At 41.3% G+C, this 14,959-nt stretch overlaps 1 protein-coding gene across 4 annotated transcripts in view; it reads right to left on the bottom strand.

Annotated features, from left to right (window-relative positions):
• The window catches only part of SUGT1 (SGT1 homolog, MIS12 kinetochore complex assembly cochaperone), a 123,289-nt gene that overhangs the window by 96,495 nt on the left and 11,835 nt on the right, over positions 1–14,959 (bottom strand). For all 4 annotated transcript variants that reach the window (XM_073663934.1, XM_073663933.1, XM_073663935.1 and 1 more), the window contains exons 4-6: positions 12,928–13,018; positions 5,131–5,200; positions 953–1,023 (exon numbers count right to left, since the gene is read on the bottom strand). In XM_073663934.1, coding sequence (XP_073520035.1) covers positions 953–1,023; positions 5,131–5,200; positions 12,928–13,018 — 232 coding nt within the window. The remainder of the gene's footprint in view (positions 1–952; positions 1,024–5,130; positions 5,201–12,927; positions 13,019–14,959) is intronic.

The raw sequence follows: 14,959 nt of genomic DNA, 5'->3' as shown, positions 1-14,959 counted from the left end.
GACCTGAACCCAATCGAGATTTGGGGTGAGCTGGACTGCAGAGTGAAGGCAAAAGGGCCAACAAGTGCTAAGCATCTCTGGGAACTCCTTCAAGATTGTTGGAAGATCATTTCTGGTGACTACCTCTTGAAGCTCATCAAGAGAATGCCAAGAGTGTGCAAAGCAGTCATCAAAGCAAAAGGTGGCTACTTTGAAGAACCTAGAATATAAGACATATTTTCAGTTGTTTCACACTTTTTTGTTAAGTATATAATTCCACATGTGTTAATTCATAGTTTTGATGCCTTCAGTGTGAATGTACAATTTTCATAGTCATGAAAATACAGAAAAATCTTTAAATGAGAAGGTGAGTCCAAACTTTTGGTCTGTACTGTATATCTACAGAGTACACATGCTAAAAAGAAACAAACAATAGATCTATTATCTCCCTATTCTACCCCTAGTGCATTAAAATTAGTCATATTGACCCAGTCCACATCTTTAAATCAGCAAGCAAGTTTTAATTAGTATGAGATAATTTTTCTTATTTTCTGTTGTCTAAACCTGGGGTGCGTTTTACAGTAAGGAGACTACTATAGTCCGAAAAATACAATAATTGAAAGTGGTCAGTAAATAGGTGGATTTTGTTTGCACTTAACAGGCATATAGAAACAAATAATTGAACTTTGAACCCAAATTGCACAAGTAACAAATAGGATAACTGGCTTCAGAATATTTATACCTTTTCCTGTTTTGGGCCTGTATTGATTGTTTGAAATAAATCTATGCCATTTGTGTTTTTCATTTTATTTTCTTGTAATTTATGACAAAACGATAGGAAGGTATTAAGCTAAATTTAACCAAAGAAGAGGTTGGAGGGCAGTCAGTCATTTGGGCTTTTAAAGGTAGAGGGTACAAATAATGTACCAGAAAGCAACAAATCCACTATATATGCCAATATATCGCTACTCACAATTTAATGTTTGGCCTTGCTTAAATGTGTCTTGCGCAGCGGAGTAGTTCTTTAAGTGGAATTCTGCCTCCCTGTAAAAGTGGGTTTAAAACAATTAGAAATAGTAATATTGATAAACTTATTTCTACAATAAAGTTATCCTCTACCCACAGGATAGGTGATAAACAAGAGATCACTGGGATTGCTAACAGCAGGGATCCCTTGTGATCATGAGAACAGAGCCCTGTCTGAATGAAGCAGAGATGCACATGCTTGGCTCCATTCATTGTCTATGGGACTGCTAACAATTTACATAGACAATGAATAGGGCAGAGGTCAAACATGAGCATATTTGCTTCATTCAGACTAGGCTCTGCAAAGCTCAGTTCTTGAGACAGTGAGGGTTCCAGCAGTCAGACCCCCAGCAAGCGTACATTATCCTTTATCCTATAAATAAAAACTTTAAATTAAGCGAATACCAATTTAAATGAGGTATTCCTATCTCCAAGATCCTATCCCAATATGTAGCAAGTGTAATAATAATATTAGCAAATACCTCCAATTAGAAATGTAGTATAGTTCTTCTGACTCGCCATGTCGCTTACCCCATGTTCAGGGTATTGCAGTAGCTTAGATATCCATGGTTATGGCCACTAACTGATAACTAATTGTCACCATATGAGTGAGTGGTAGTAACCATGGATACCAAAGCATCTGCAATGCCCCACATGAGGTAAGTGACATAAGTTATCAGAAGAACTAAACTACTTTTCTAAATTGAACTGATTGGACACATTTGCTATTATTATTATGACACCTACTACATATTGGGAGAGGATCTTGTAGATGGGAATACCCCTTAAGTGTTAACATTCAAGTTAATAAAAATGTGCACACATCACCGATACATGGAATAATATAACATTACTATTATCTCATTTATTAGGAGTCATCAAAGGCTCCAAGGTTTTATATGGGGCATAGAAGTCCAAGGTGATCTCTAATATTCCTAATTATCAAGGAGGCATGATATTCATAATACATTACTGCTGTTCCCCAAAAAATAAATACTGTTAAGGCTCATTTCGATGTCCATGCAAATTGGTCCGCAGAAACATATGAAGCTGTCACGCTCGGGTCGAAAGAGCCATGGCCAGTCCGTACATTAGCGGTCCGTGCTCAGACCAATTGGCAGAGACGTCTGAATGTTCCCTTAGGCTATGTGCCCACGATGCAGAAATGCTCCGGATATTTCCTGAGCGATTCTGCATCTCCCTGGCAGAAAAAACGCATGCAAATTGTACATGCGGATTGTACATGTGGATTTTACATGTGGATTTTACATGCATTTTTCCAGCCAAGGACAAGCGGAAGTGAAGCGTTCTTCACATACATTTCCGCATGCAGGTTGTCAAGAGCTTTCCAAGCGATTTTAGCATCACTTGGAAAGTGCTTGACAACTTGGTCACACTATATAAATCCATGCAACCGGCATGGATTTATAGTAGTGTGACCAAGTTAGTTAAAAAAAAGAATAAGAATGGTGAAAAATAAAAAAATAAATCTATACATACCTTCTGATGGCCCCCGGAGTCTTTATCCAATGTTTCCTGGCTGCCGGCAGCTCGCGGTACACTGAAGGACCTGCCGTCACATGACTAAATGACGTCACGGCAGGTCCTTTTCAGACCATCGCGCGTTGCTGGCAAGCCAGGACGCATCGCTATGGAGACGGGGGGCCATCAGAAGGTAAGTATAATATTTATTTTTCATTTTATTCTTTTTTTTACAGGTTCTATGGTACCCGGGTCCGGATGAGAGTCTCCTCTTCTCCAAACCCGGGTACCATCCGCACATTGAAACGCATGGAATCCGCATGTACAGATGTAGTGATGCGGTTTCATGCGTTCCAATGCAATTCAATGGCGGCGAAAACGCTGCGTTTACGCAAAATAATTGGTAGTGCTGCATTTTTTTCCGCAATGATAATCGGCAGCGGAAATTTCCGCAGCATGTGCACAGCACATGCGGATTATCATTGGGGAACATGGCAGACCTTCTACCAAGCATTTTTTAAGCGTTTCTGCCGCTGCGGAAACGCTTAAAAAACGCATAGTGGGCACACAGCCTTAAAGAGTTAGTAGAAATCATACTTATTAAATAAAGATGTGTAGCAGCTCAGGTGTGTTTTACAGTGTCAGCCTCCTAAAAGTGCCAACAAACTAGTCTTCCTTTCTAAACGGGCATAGCCATACCCCCTCTTCATACAGTGTCAGGATAGCCTTCTTAAAAAGTAACCTGTGAGCTCTGTGATAAACCGATCACTCACCAACATGTTCTTAAAACACCTATAGTTAAATGGAGCTTTTCCTGCGCTGACGGCAGTCAGGTCTCTGACCCCCGATCCTCACAGCCTCATACGTCTATGAAGCTTTCGAGTTGGCGTCTGGAGCAGTCTTCCACATTTCCTGCGTGGTGACTTGACTGGCGCAGAATGTGGAATGGATTTGTGCACTGTAGTGCGATATTGCTGAATTTAACTCCTTAGTGATCAGAACTGAACAGACATTAATGACCGGGCAATTTTTTTTCCTTTGCATGTTTGCCTCTCCTTTTTTGCAGCAGTATTTTTTCCCATTGATGTGACTGTATGAGGCTTGGTTTATGAAGGACAAATTAGATTTTTTAATGCAGTTTCATGGTACATATAAATTACTATGCAATGTTTTTTTGTTTTTTTTTTGCAACGCAAATATAGAAAAAAGCTATTTTTGGTTTAATTATATTTTTTACTGTTCGCATTTTACACCAAATAACCTGTTGCATGAATTATCCAAATGACCGAAATAACCTGGAGATGTGTAGATTGATTTGTTATATGCATGTAATAGAATGTATTTGATAAAAAAAAATAACAAAATTGTTTTTAGTACTTTTTAGAAAAATTTCCAGATGTTTATGTATTTATATATTTGGCATAATTTGTCCCCCAAGAGATCATTAAAGATCTCTGGGGAACAATTTTCTTTCTTTTACTGTTCATTTTTTCCCACTCTGCAGCTCTGCTACACCAACAGAGACCCGATGCTTCTTATCCCTTCATGGTGCTCGCTGAGTGCTATGTAGCCAGTAAAGGAGAAGACAGAAGCAGTGATGAACCGCTTCTGTCTTCCCGTCAGAGTCCCCAGCTATGTCAGATAGCCGGAAACTAGACAGGCTGTTTTAACACTGCGCTGTAAAATCTCTGATGGCATGGGGTTAAAGGCCAGGATCAAGCGCTGCTTAGTCATTATCTGGTTAATACGCATACTCTTATATCAGAATGCGGTGAATGTATTGGACATATAGGATTTATATGCATGCCAATAAAATATGTTTCATTACAACGTACTAGATTAGGGATAAATACAAAGCATGCTTTTTGCTTCTTTTTCGGTAGATAGTAACATAAAATATACTTGTCAGATTTCACTTTCTTGTTGCAAAAACCCATGCCCAGTTGTCTGACAAGATTATCATAAAGCAGGACATCCAAAGCCCTATGTAGATTGCCTCAAAAACACGCGGGGCACAGAAAGGGCACTTTGAAGAAGATTACATGCTCTGCTAATACAATGACATCATGCAAATCGGAAAACCTCTAAGAGAGGAAACAACTTTCAAATTGCAGTTGCCATGGTAACAAAGTAATCCGGCAGAAGAGTGAAGCGGAATTTAAAAATGTCTCTGATTTAAGCAAAGTGGAGGGCTTCACATCAAATGCACTCATTAAATATATCAACGCTTTTCTGATCTGCACATTTCCTCGTGCCTGTAGCAAAGAACATAATCAGAACATCCATTTTCCAAAGGACTGTGACTACTGGCAATAATGCAGCTCAGGACTGATGGAAAAAAGGAAATAGTAATTCACTTAGTTTTACATTACAGCCATCAGGGTTACAGTAAAACAAGCCCCGCGTTCAGACAGCGCATGAAAACTGTCTACTGCAGGCTGGAAGTTGTGGGTTTTGTGTACCGGTGAAGCTGTGTGTGATCAGTGGTCAACATTTCTCATTAGCTCATCGGTATTCCTGGTCTTTTCATAGGACAACTTCATCTATATTAGAGCGGCACTGATGAATATCCAATTTAACGCTGCATGGCCAGAGGTTTGCAGACGGTAATAAATGTAATTGGAAACTAGTCCTGACACGTACCCCTTCCTGAGGAAAGCGTTCGCATTGTTAGGCTGGAGCTCGAGGGACCTCTTCGCATCCAAAACAGCATCTGCATTAAAGCAAAGCATTGAGAATTCATACACATTCCTGAATTACACTGGGAAGCCTCGCTCACCGCAAACTATATCTGCAATGGTACGTGAACAAATGCAGGTGCTCGGCAGGTGGAGCACAATTTAACCCCTACTAAACCCTTAGAGTAACCCGCCGTATATACAGTGTCTAGATTACAATTCTCTAAAGCTTCAGCTACCATATTGAGCACAGTATGATGACACAACTCGTTGTACATGATGGGAAAATAAGCGCAGAATAGCAGCATTTACTGAATTGAAAGTCCAAAGTCATATAGCTGCAGAGGGAAGATAAAAGAATAAATGACATTCAACCCTTTGCCCTTGTAGCATTCGGGACCTTAATGAATAGCACAATTTTTCTAATTTTTGGCATGTTCTGGTCAAATGTTGCATAACTTTTATATTTTTCAGGTTATTACAGAGATCATTGCAAAAAGGGTCATTATTATTTTACCATGTAGCAGTTGCTGGCTTTGTAATATATTCCCTTTTATTGTGTAGAAAAAAAAACTGTTTATTTTCACACTCAAACACATTTTGTTTAATGAACTAAAATAAAAATCCTAAATTATTTTTTCACATTATTGTGAGGGCTCTTTTGATGCCACTTTAATTATGTCTCCACATATTTTTTTTTTATTAAGATTATTTTTTTTTTTTACTTGGACATATTTTTTTTTTAACTTTATTTTTAAAGCACCACTCCAGTGCTCTGAACATAGTCCCATACTTACCAGCCGCCATAGTCAGCTGTTCCCGGCACCGCGACGGTCGGTCTTCAGCAGTTTGTGACCTGCCGGATTGATACAGTGTTTGCTGGACGAGTCTGAGGTCACAACTCAGGTGAGTCTATGAGAACCAGAAGAAAGCCAGAATGTGGCTCCCATAGACTTACACTGAGAGCTTGTGACTGTTACCTCTGACTTACGGTCAGTCAGAAGTTGTGGTCACAAGATGGCGGCGTAGAACTGAAGCGACGGCGGGAAGAGCAGAAGACAGCGGCTGGCAAATATAATACTAGGGTCAAGGAACCTAGATAAGTAGCACCATTACAGCGCTTAAATTAAAAAAAAAAAAAACTGGAGTGGTGCTTTAAATGAGGTGTCCCCACAAAAAAAGTTAAAGAATTTTGGGGACTTTATTGTTTTTTTGTTTAATTATTATTTTTTGTATAACATAGTATCTCCACTTACAGGGTAAAACAGACTTGACAAGTGTCAACAGTCACTGCTAGGGTTGTGCCGAAATTAGTAACATCCAGCAGCATGGTCCATGTGACCATTTATTTGGCGATAAAACCATTGCTAGTACTAATGGAGTAGTGGTGGCCTCCACTAATTTCAGTATAGAAAGATCGAGGAGGGGAAAAACAGCATTTCTCTTACCCCATTTTTACATAAACTGTTATGGTATTCAGAGATAATCAGTGGAGCAGACATTACCCATACAAATGCTTAAAAGCCCTGTGTAATGTACAGAAACAATAGTAGTTGAAATTGGAGGAAACATAGGTTTAGCACGGTGGCGAAGGAGCTTCAAACTGAATATATAGGGAAAAAAAATAGAGGGATCGGTCCCTCCTATAACCGCTCACACTTGAGTTTCCGCCATCTGACATAGAAACGAATGGCAAGAGCTGTGAATGCACGGCCACCACTCTTCATGGAAACGCAAGCCGGAACTCCGCGAGGTGTGTGATCTGCATCTATGAGACATTTATGGCATATCCTGAGAATGCCATCAATGTCTGAGCTGGGAAAACCCCTTTATCTATTAACCTATAAAAAGGACTACCACAAGTAAAATGGAATACAAATAATCTTCATTGTAGTATAATTTACATGAGTAAAAGCAATTAAAAATACGGCGAATCAACACAACACAAAATCAAAAGAGGAGTAATACATAATTGCCCCTACATGATAATAAAGCTGATGTATCAATAGCTCCATTGTTGATAAATATGCGGGGATATTAATTTAGTTAAGAGCTTCCTTAATGGTACATAAGTTATTTAAAGTATAGATGCAAAGATGAAAGAAATAATATAAAAATATAATACAGAGAACTACCATGTTTCCCCAAAAATAAGACCTACCCCGAAAATAAGCCCTAGCATGATTTTACAGGATTTTTAGAGTATACTTGAAATATAAGCCCTAATCCAAAAACAAGACCTAGTTACAGTCAGGGCCAGCATTAGTTGGGGTAGAGGATAGCCTCCACTCTCTTAGGGGGGGGCCATTAGCTTTTCTATTCTGAGCTTAAGACTTCTTAAGGACCTTTGATGACATCACGGTCATGTGATCATGATGTCATTAAAGATCCTTTAACTGCGCGAGTCTAGAGAAAGTAGAGAAGTTAGTTAAGTGCTGATTATTTTTTGTTCAAGAATAAATGTGGATTATTGTTCCTGGAAAAAAATAAGACATCCCCTGAAAATAAGCCCTAATCCATCTATCGGAGCAAAAAATAATACAAGACCCTGTCTTATTTTCCGGGAAACACAGTATAATAGATAAGTGCTGGCATTTATAGAGGCCTATACAAGAGATTCAAGTAGTACAAGGATATACGTGCCACAACGATAGCTTAGTAATAAAATCACTACTTATGGATCATACTCCCGCATGCATATGCCCCACATGCGTTTTTCTGTCGCTTCCTCAAAGGGCAAATGATTCAGGTAATTACTATATACTCTATATACCTTGCCTGTGAGTCTTTTGATGTCAATCATGATCCATATGTAGAGATTTATTACCAAGCTATCGTTGTGGCACATATATCCTTGTACTACTTGCATCTTTTGTATGGCGCTCCATAAATAACACCTATAGTTCTCCGTATGTTTCCTCATAGATTATACTATTTTTAATTATTTGCATCTATACTTTATTTAAATAATTCCTGCAGCATTGAGGAAGCTATTAACTACTGAATTTTTCGGACTATAAGACGCACCGGGTTTTAGAGGAGGAAAACAGCAAAAAAATTAAGCAAAAAATGTAGTCATGATGCCCTGTTAAGGGGGAGGGGGTCTGCTGCTGACACTATTATAGGGGTAATGTCCCCCAAGTCTGTTAATATCCCCCATCCTGGTATATATGGCTCTCTCCTTCCTTTTATACGTGGAACCGATCCCCATATGCATTGCACCTCTCATCTGCATCCTGGTAACGCATGGCCCCCCTCAATCCCATCCTGGTAACGCATGGCCCCTCTGATCCCCATCCTGGTAACGTATGGCCCCCCTGATCCCCACCCTGGTAACGCATGGCCCCCCTGATCCCCATCCTGGTAACGCATGGCCCCCCTGATCCCCATCCTGGTAATGCATGGCCCCCCGATCCCCATCGTGGTAACGCATGGCCCCCCAATCCCCATCGTGGTAACGCATGGCCCCCCAATCCCCATCCTGGTAAAGCATGGCCCCCCCGATCCCCATCGTGGTAACGCAAGGCCCCCCCGATCCCCATCCTGGTAAAGCATGGCCCCCCGATCCCCATCCTTGTAAAGCATGGCACCCCCATCCCCATCCTGGTAACACATGGCCCCCCGATCCCCATCCTGGTAAAGCATTACCCCCCCTCCCCCGATCCCCATCCTGATAATGCATGTCCCCCCCCGATCCCCATCCTGATAATGCATGCCCCCCCCGATCCCAATCCTGTCAGTGCATGGCCCCCCTGTATCACTCATACTCACCTCTACTCTCCTCCAGCGCTGGGTCCCGCTCTGCTGCCGATACTCTCACTGTGTGAGCCACGCATGGCGTCCCTGCCATGCGCCCTCACACAGTGAAGTGCTATGCCAGAATAGTCACTGCTCCCAGCGCCAGGACTGTACATGGGGAGCAGTGACCGTTTACTCTCTTCAATTGCGCGAACACTGTAGCTGCAGCACGGCTCTTGCTGTGCTCGGGTGTCAGTGTGCCCGCTATTAAAGACCATGAATATTCACTACAACCCATGGAAGTGGGTTGTAGTGAATATTCATGGACTTTAATAGCGGGCACACTGACACCCGAGCACAGCAAGAGCCGCGCTGCGGCTACAGTGTTATTAAGGAAAATTAATATTCATTGCTCTCCATGCCCATGGGCGTGGGGAGCAATGAATATTCATTTTCTTTAGCAGCGGGCACAGTGTAGGCTGCAGCAGGCGGCTGCTGCCTCCTGTGCCCCGATTATCCCCCGCTGCCGCTCCCCCCCCCAATCACATTATATAGTATATACTATGGCTAGTATTATGACTATAAGATGCACCCCCCCCCCCCACACACACACACTCACATACTTTCCTCCAAAATTTGAGAAAAAAGTGCGTCTTATAGTCCGAAAAATACGGTATATCAACATCCCATCATATTTATAACCAATGGAGCCCCTGACATATGACTTTTATTATCATGTAAGAACAATTATGATGCACGCTCCCCCTTTGATTCCTGATAACATGACGATTCTCTGAATTTTTTATTGGTTTTAGTCATGTAACTAATACAGTAAAGATTATCTGTATTACATTTTGTTTTTGGCAGTCATTTTTATAAGTTTATATATTCAGTTTTTGATGACTATGGTAACAATACATAGTTTGTCACAAGTAGATGTACAGCTTAGATCATTTTTTTGTAAGTTATTATTTATCTGATCTCTCCAGCATTATTCTGATTGTTTACACACAACACAATGGTGCTCACCCACATAAAAAGCTTCCTGGGTTATACACACAATTACACTGCTCAAAAAAATAAAGGGAACACTTAAATAACAGAATATAACTCCAGGTAAATCAAACTTCTGTGAAATCAAACTGTCCACTTAGGAAGCAACACTGATTGACAATCAATTTCACATGCTGTTCTGCAAATGGAATAGACAATAGATGGAAATTATCAAGACACCCTCAATAAAGGAGTGGTTCTGCAGTTGGGGACCACAGACCACATCTCAGCACCAATGCTTTCTGGCTGATGTTTTGGTCACTTTTGAATGTTGGTTGTGCTTTCACACTCGTGGTAGCATGAGACGGACTCTACCACCCATAGAGGTTGCTCAGGTAGTGCAGCTCATCCAGGATGGCACATCAATGCGAGCTGTGGCAAGAAGGTTTGCTGTGTCTGTCAGCGTAGTGTCCAGAGGCTGGAGCCGCTACCAGGAGACAGGCCAGTACACCAGGAGACGTGGAGGGGGCCGTAGGAGGGCAACAACCCAGCAGCAGGACCGCTACCTCCGCCTTTGTGCAAGGAGGAACAGGAGGAGCACTGCCAGAGCCCTGCAAAATGACCTCGAGCAGGCCACAAATGTGCATGTGTCTGCACAAAAGGTTAGAAACCGACTCCATGAGGGTGGTATGAGGGCCCGACGTCCACAGATGGGGGTAATGCTCACAGCCCAACACCGTGCAGGGCGCTTGGCATTTGCTACAGAACACCAGGATTGGCAAAGTCGCCACTGGCGCCCTGTGCTCTTCACAGATGAAAGCAGGTTCACACTGAGCACATGTGACAGACGTGACAGGGTTTGGAGAAGCCGTGGAGAGCGATCTGCTGCCTGCAACATCCTTCAGCATGACCGGTTTGGGAGTGGGTCAGTAATGGAGTGGGATGGCATTTCTTTGGAGGGCCGCACAGCCCTCCATGTGCTTGCCAGAGATAGCCTGACTGCCATTAGGTACCGAGGTGAGATCCTCAGACCCCTTGTGAGACCATATGCTGGTGCGGTTGGCCCTGGGTTCCTCCTAATGCAGGACAATGCCAGACCTCATGTGGTTGGAGTGTGTCAGCAGTTCCTACAAGATGAATGCATTGAAGCTATGGACTGGCCCGCCTGTTCCCCAGGCCTGATGCCAATTGAGCACATCTGGGACATCATGTTTCGCTCCATCCACCAACGTCACGTTGCACCACAGACTGTCCAGGAGTTGGCGGATGCTTTAGTCCAGGTCTGGGAGGAGATCCCACAGGAGACCATCCGCAACCTCATCAGGAGCATGCCCAGGCGTTGTAGAGAGGTCATACAGGCACAGGCAAAGTTGGATCAGCTTGTAGTGTGTTTTTCCACTTTAATTTTGGGGGTGACTCCAAATCCAGGCATCTATTGGTTAAGAAATTTGATTTCCATTGATGATTTTTGTGTGATTTTGTTGTCAGCACATTCAACTTTGTACAGAACAAAGTATTCAATGAGAATATTTCATTCATTCAGATCTGGGATGTGTTATTTGAGTGTTCCCTTTATTTTTATGAGCAGTGTATTTCTGTACACACATTAGGGCAGATTTACAATGGATTGTACATAACAATTCTTTGAAAATGTGAACGATGACAGAACTGTGAAAGGCAAGTAATCACACAGGATTACAAAAAAAAGAGACTGAAAAGTGATTGAGCAGAACTGGAAAGCTAAGTATACTAACAAGTTTTTTTTATCTGTATAGGTTTTATTCCATACAACTGTTTAAAAAAAAAAAAACTAATTAAATTAAAATTAACAACGAAGATTTAAAATGGAATGTCATCATACAGTGTGGTTTGCCATTCTTATTTACCCTGTCTAGCACAGCCATAAATAGAGAGGGGGTCAAGAATGAGCAACACAATCCACTCACTTTTAAGTCCACTATATTCATAAATACCATAGACGTAAATGTAGATAGCTAGTAAAAGGGATCCAAAAGTACAGCAGCACTGCAGCCTCTTCACCCTTAGGATTTCGGGGGTTTTTCCACGGATCATTTTACACAATTATATTCTCTGCCCGAAATGAGTACCGACTGACCATATAGAAAGTTGACTGACACTCGTTTAGTTCCACTTAAGGAAGAGTCAAAACGGCCATATAACTTGGACGAGGATCGCAACACCATGCTTGGACTGGCCGTCGGCTCTCCGATAGGAGCGTGCCAGTTGCATAGAAATACGTGCTGTCACGCTTGGGTCGGGAGAGCCAACGGCCAAGCCGAACATTGCGTAGCAATCCTCGTCCGAGTCTTCCCTTACATAGAGCAATCATCAGCACTGTGATCGATCTCAGTTAGAACAATAGTTAATTTGCATACAGTTTCACTATGACTTTAAAAGGGTCGTCTGGTCTTCTGACGATAGTCTGCAGTCACCCTATATGTCTGCAGACTTCTGAACCTTTACAGCATGCGCACCGCACGCTGTCAGGATTCTCAGGTGTTGGGGCTGAGAGCAGGCATTCACGTGACAGCAAGTATACGATTTGCATACTTCCAGCCACAATCTCATTAGACATACTCATCCTCGTTCAACCTGCTTAGATCGAGCGAGGCTGAGCATGTGAAGTTGTACACTTGCGGTTATGCGACTGCCTGCTCTCACCAACAACACCAGAGAATCCTGAAAGCGTGCAAGGCGCACTATGTAAGGATTCAGATGTCTGCAGGCAAATCGAGTAAATGCAGTCTTTTATTGAAAGACTGGACAACCCCTTTGTCTGCATAAAAGGTTCATCCACTTATTGATCACCTGATCAGCGACCGCTTACATAATAGGGAATAAACGTTCATCCGCCGAAATATCAGTCCATATAAAATGGTCATTTAATTCAAATTTTTGGACTCTTGCAATCATATCGCCATACTATGAGAGAGAATGAGCAAGTTTAAACAGAAATATTATATCTGATATTATATTGCAACAAAACACCAGTGTGAAAAATGGCGGTTACCGTTGTAATTTTGAAGAAGTATGTGCGCGTAAGCTCTTTGATTGTAGTACTCTGCGTCATCAGATTTCTCTCCCAGCGCTTTTGTCAGCTCCTGTAATTCAAGCACAATTTTGCTATTCATTTGTCTCTGCCTTACATTGCTTGTGAGAATAGCTCTCCTTACCGCTGCAGAGATTAAACTCTGCACGTCTAGAAGAGAATAATCAGCTTAATCAATAACAGTGTCTGACAAGAAATTTCTGCTCCTCAATGATTACCTGTAATGTAATGAATAGGGCAGATCACTTGCAGAACTGCATTTTCTTATTACAAGCAGCTAATACATTGCCAAAGACAGTAAAATAGCTTCACCCTCAGAAAGGATAGCAGAAAAAAGCCCATCATGATATTCTGGAGAGCTAATCTACAGACTATTAAATATGGCGAGGCACAATAAATAAGAGCGGAACGTGCAACAAAAAGAATTTAAAGTGGATATGTCATAAGATTTTACAATACAAGGTAAACACAGTGCTCAGCATAAATGAGTACACCCCAACAGATCTGTCAGATAACCTCTACTTTACTTTCAGAATCAACATTTTCTATGTGATACCATACTACAAATTACTCCCACAAATGTGGACCATTGATTCCAAACAAGATTTGTTATTTTGCCCACCTAAATAAATACAGTAATCTTCCTAACAAATGCATTCAAGATTGTTTTGCACAACTGAGTACACCCCAATGAAAGTTTTAGCGGCAAAGCTAAAGTTTTGACTGCAATATTCTAATTAACAAAAATTCAACCAGAGGCAAGTCTAATTATTCATTAAATAGGTGACTATTACTTAGCAAAGAAAACCCATTCCCATTTCAGGAGCTCAGAAATGGCACCACATGGAAGAGAAATGGCACCAGACCTGAATGACTTCTGAATGATTTCTTTACACAAGAAAGGTGATCAGCAAAGCTTTAACTTATCAGTCAGAATACTGTAGCAAAAGTGATACAAACATTTAACAAAGCTGGAACTGCACTCATCTCACAGAGATGCCCACGCCGACCACAGAAGTTAAAGGAACCTCTCAGGTCACCCATGCCCTCGAACCCAGAAGCATTCACATATGTATTACTAAATTCCCTGCCTAACCATGCCTTTATACCATTAGTCACTTAAATCTATGTTTAACCCCTTCACGCCGTAGCCCTTTTCCGTTTTTGCTCCCCTTCTTCCCAGAGCTATAACTTTTTTATTTTTAGGTCAATATGGACATGTGAGGGCTTGTTTTTTGCGGGACGAGTTGTACTTTTGAACGACCACATTGGTTTTTCCAGATCGTGTACTGGAAAATGAGAAAAAAAATCAAAGTTTGATGAAATTGCAAAAGAAGTGCAATTCCACAGTTGTTTCTTGGTTGTTGTTTTTTTACCATGTTCACTAGATGCTAAAACTGACCTGCCATCATGATTCTCCAGATCATTACGAGTTCGCAGCCATCAAACATGTATAGGTTCTATTTTTAAAGTGGTGAAAAAAAGAATCCAAAGAGTTTGTTAAAAAAAATAATAATTGGCGCCATTACCTTATACCCGTATCGTCTCCATTTTTTGTGCGTTCATGGGCCGGGAGAGGACCTATTTTTTGCGCTCCTTGCTGATGGTTTTATTGTTACCATTTTGGGGTAGATATATTTTGATCGCTTGTTATTGCATTTTATTGCAATGTTGCGGCGACCAGAAAAACGTAATTCTGGCGTTTTGATTTTTTTCTCATTACGCCATTTACTGATTGGATTGATTATTTTTATATTGATAGATTGGGCGATTCTGAAAGCAGCGATACCAAATAAGTGTATTTTTTTTATTATTGTTTTATTTTGAATGGGGCGAATGGTGGGTGATTTGAACTTTTATATATTTTAAATATTTTTAAAAGCATTTTTTTTCTACTTTTTACCTGCTTCAAAAGTCTCCATGGGAGACTAGAAGCTGCGATTGTCTGATCGTCTGTGTTACACATAGCAAGGCTTCAGCTTCAGCCCTGCTA

The sequence above is a fragment of the Phyllobates terribilis genome, unplaced genomic scaffold (assembly GCF_046119375.1).
Source record: "Phyllobates terribilis strain yellow unplaced genomic scaffold, ASM4611937v1 Scaffold_2__4_contigs__length_985480577, whole genome shotgun sequence".
NCBI lineage: Eukaryota > Metazoa > Chordata > Amphibia > Anura > Dendrobatidae > Phyllobates > Phyllobates terribilis.
Note: the sequence above shows the minus strand (reverse complement) of the source record. Positions and strands in the feature narration are given on the sequence as shown.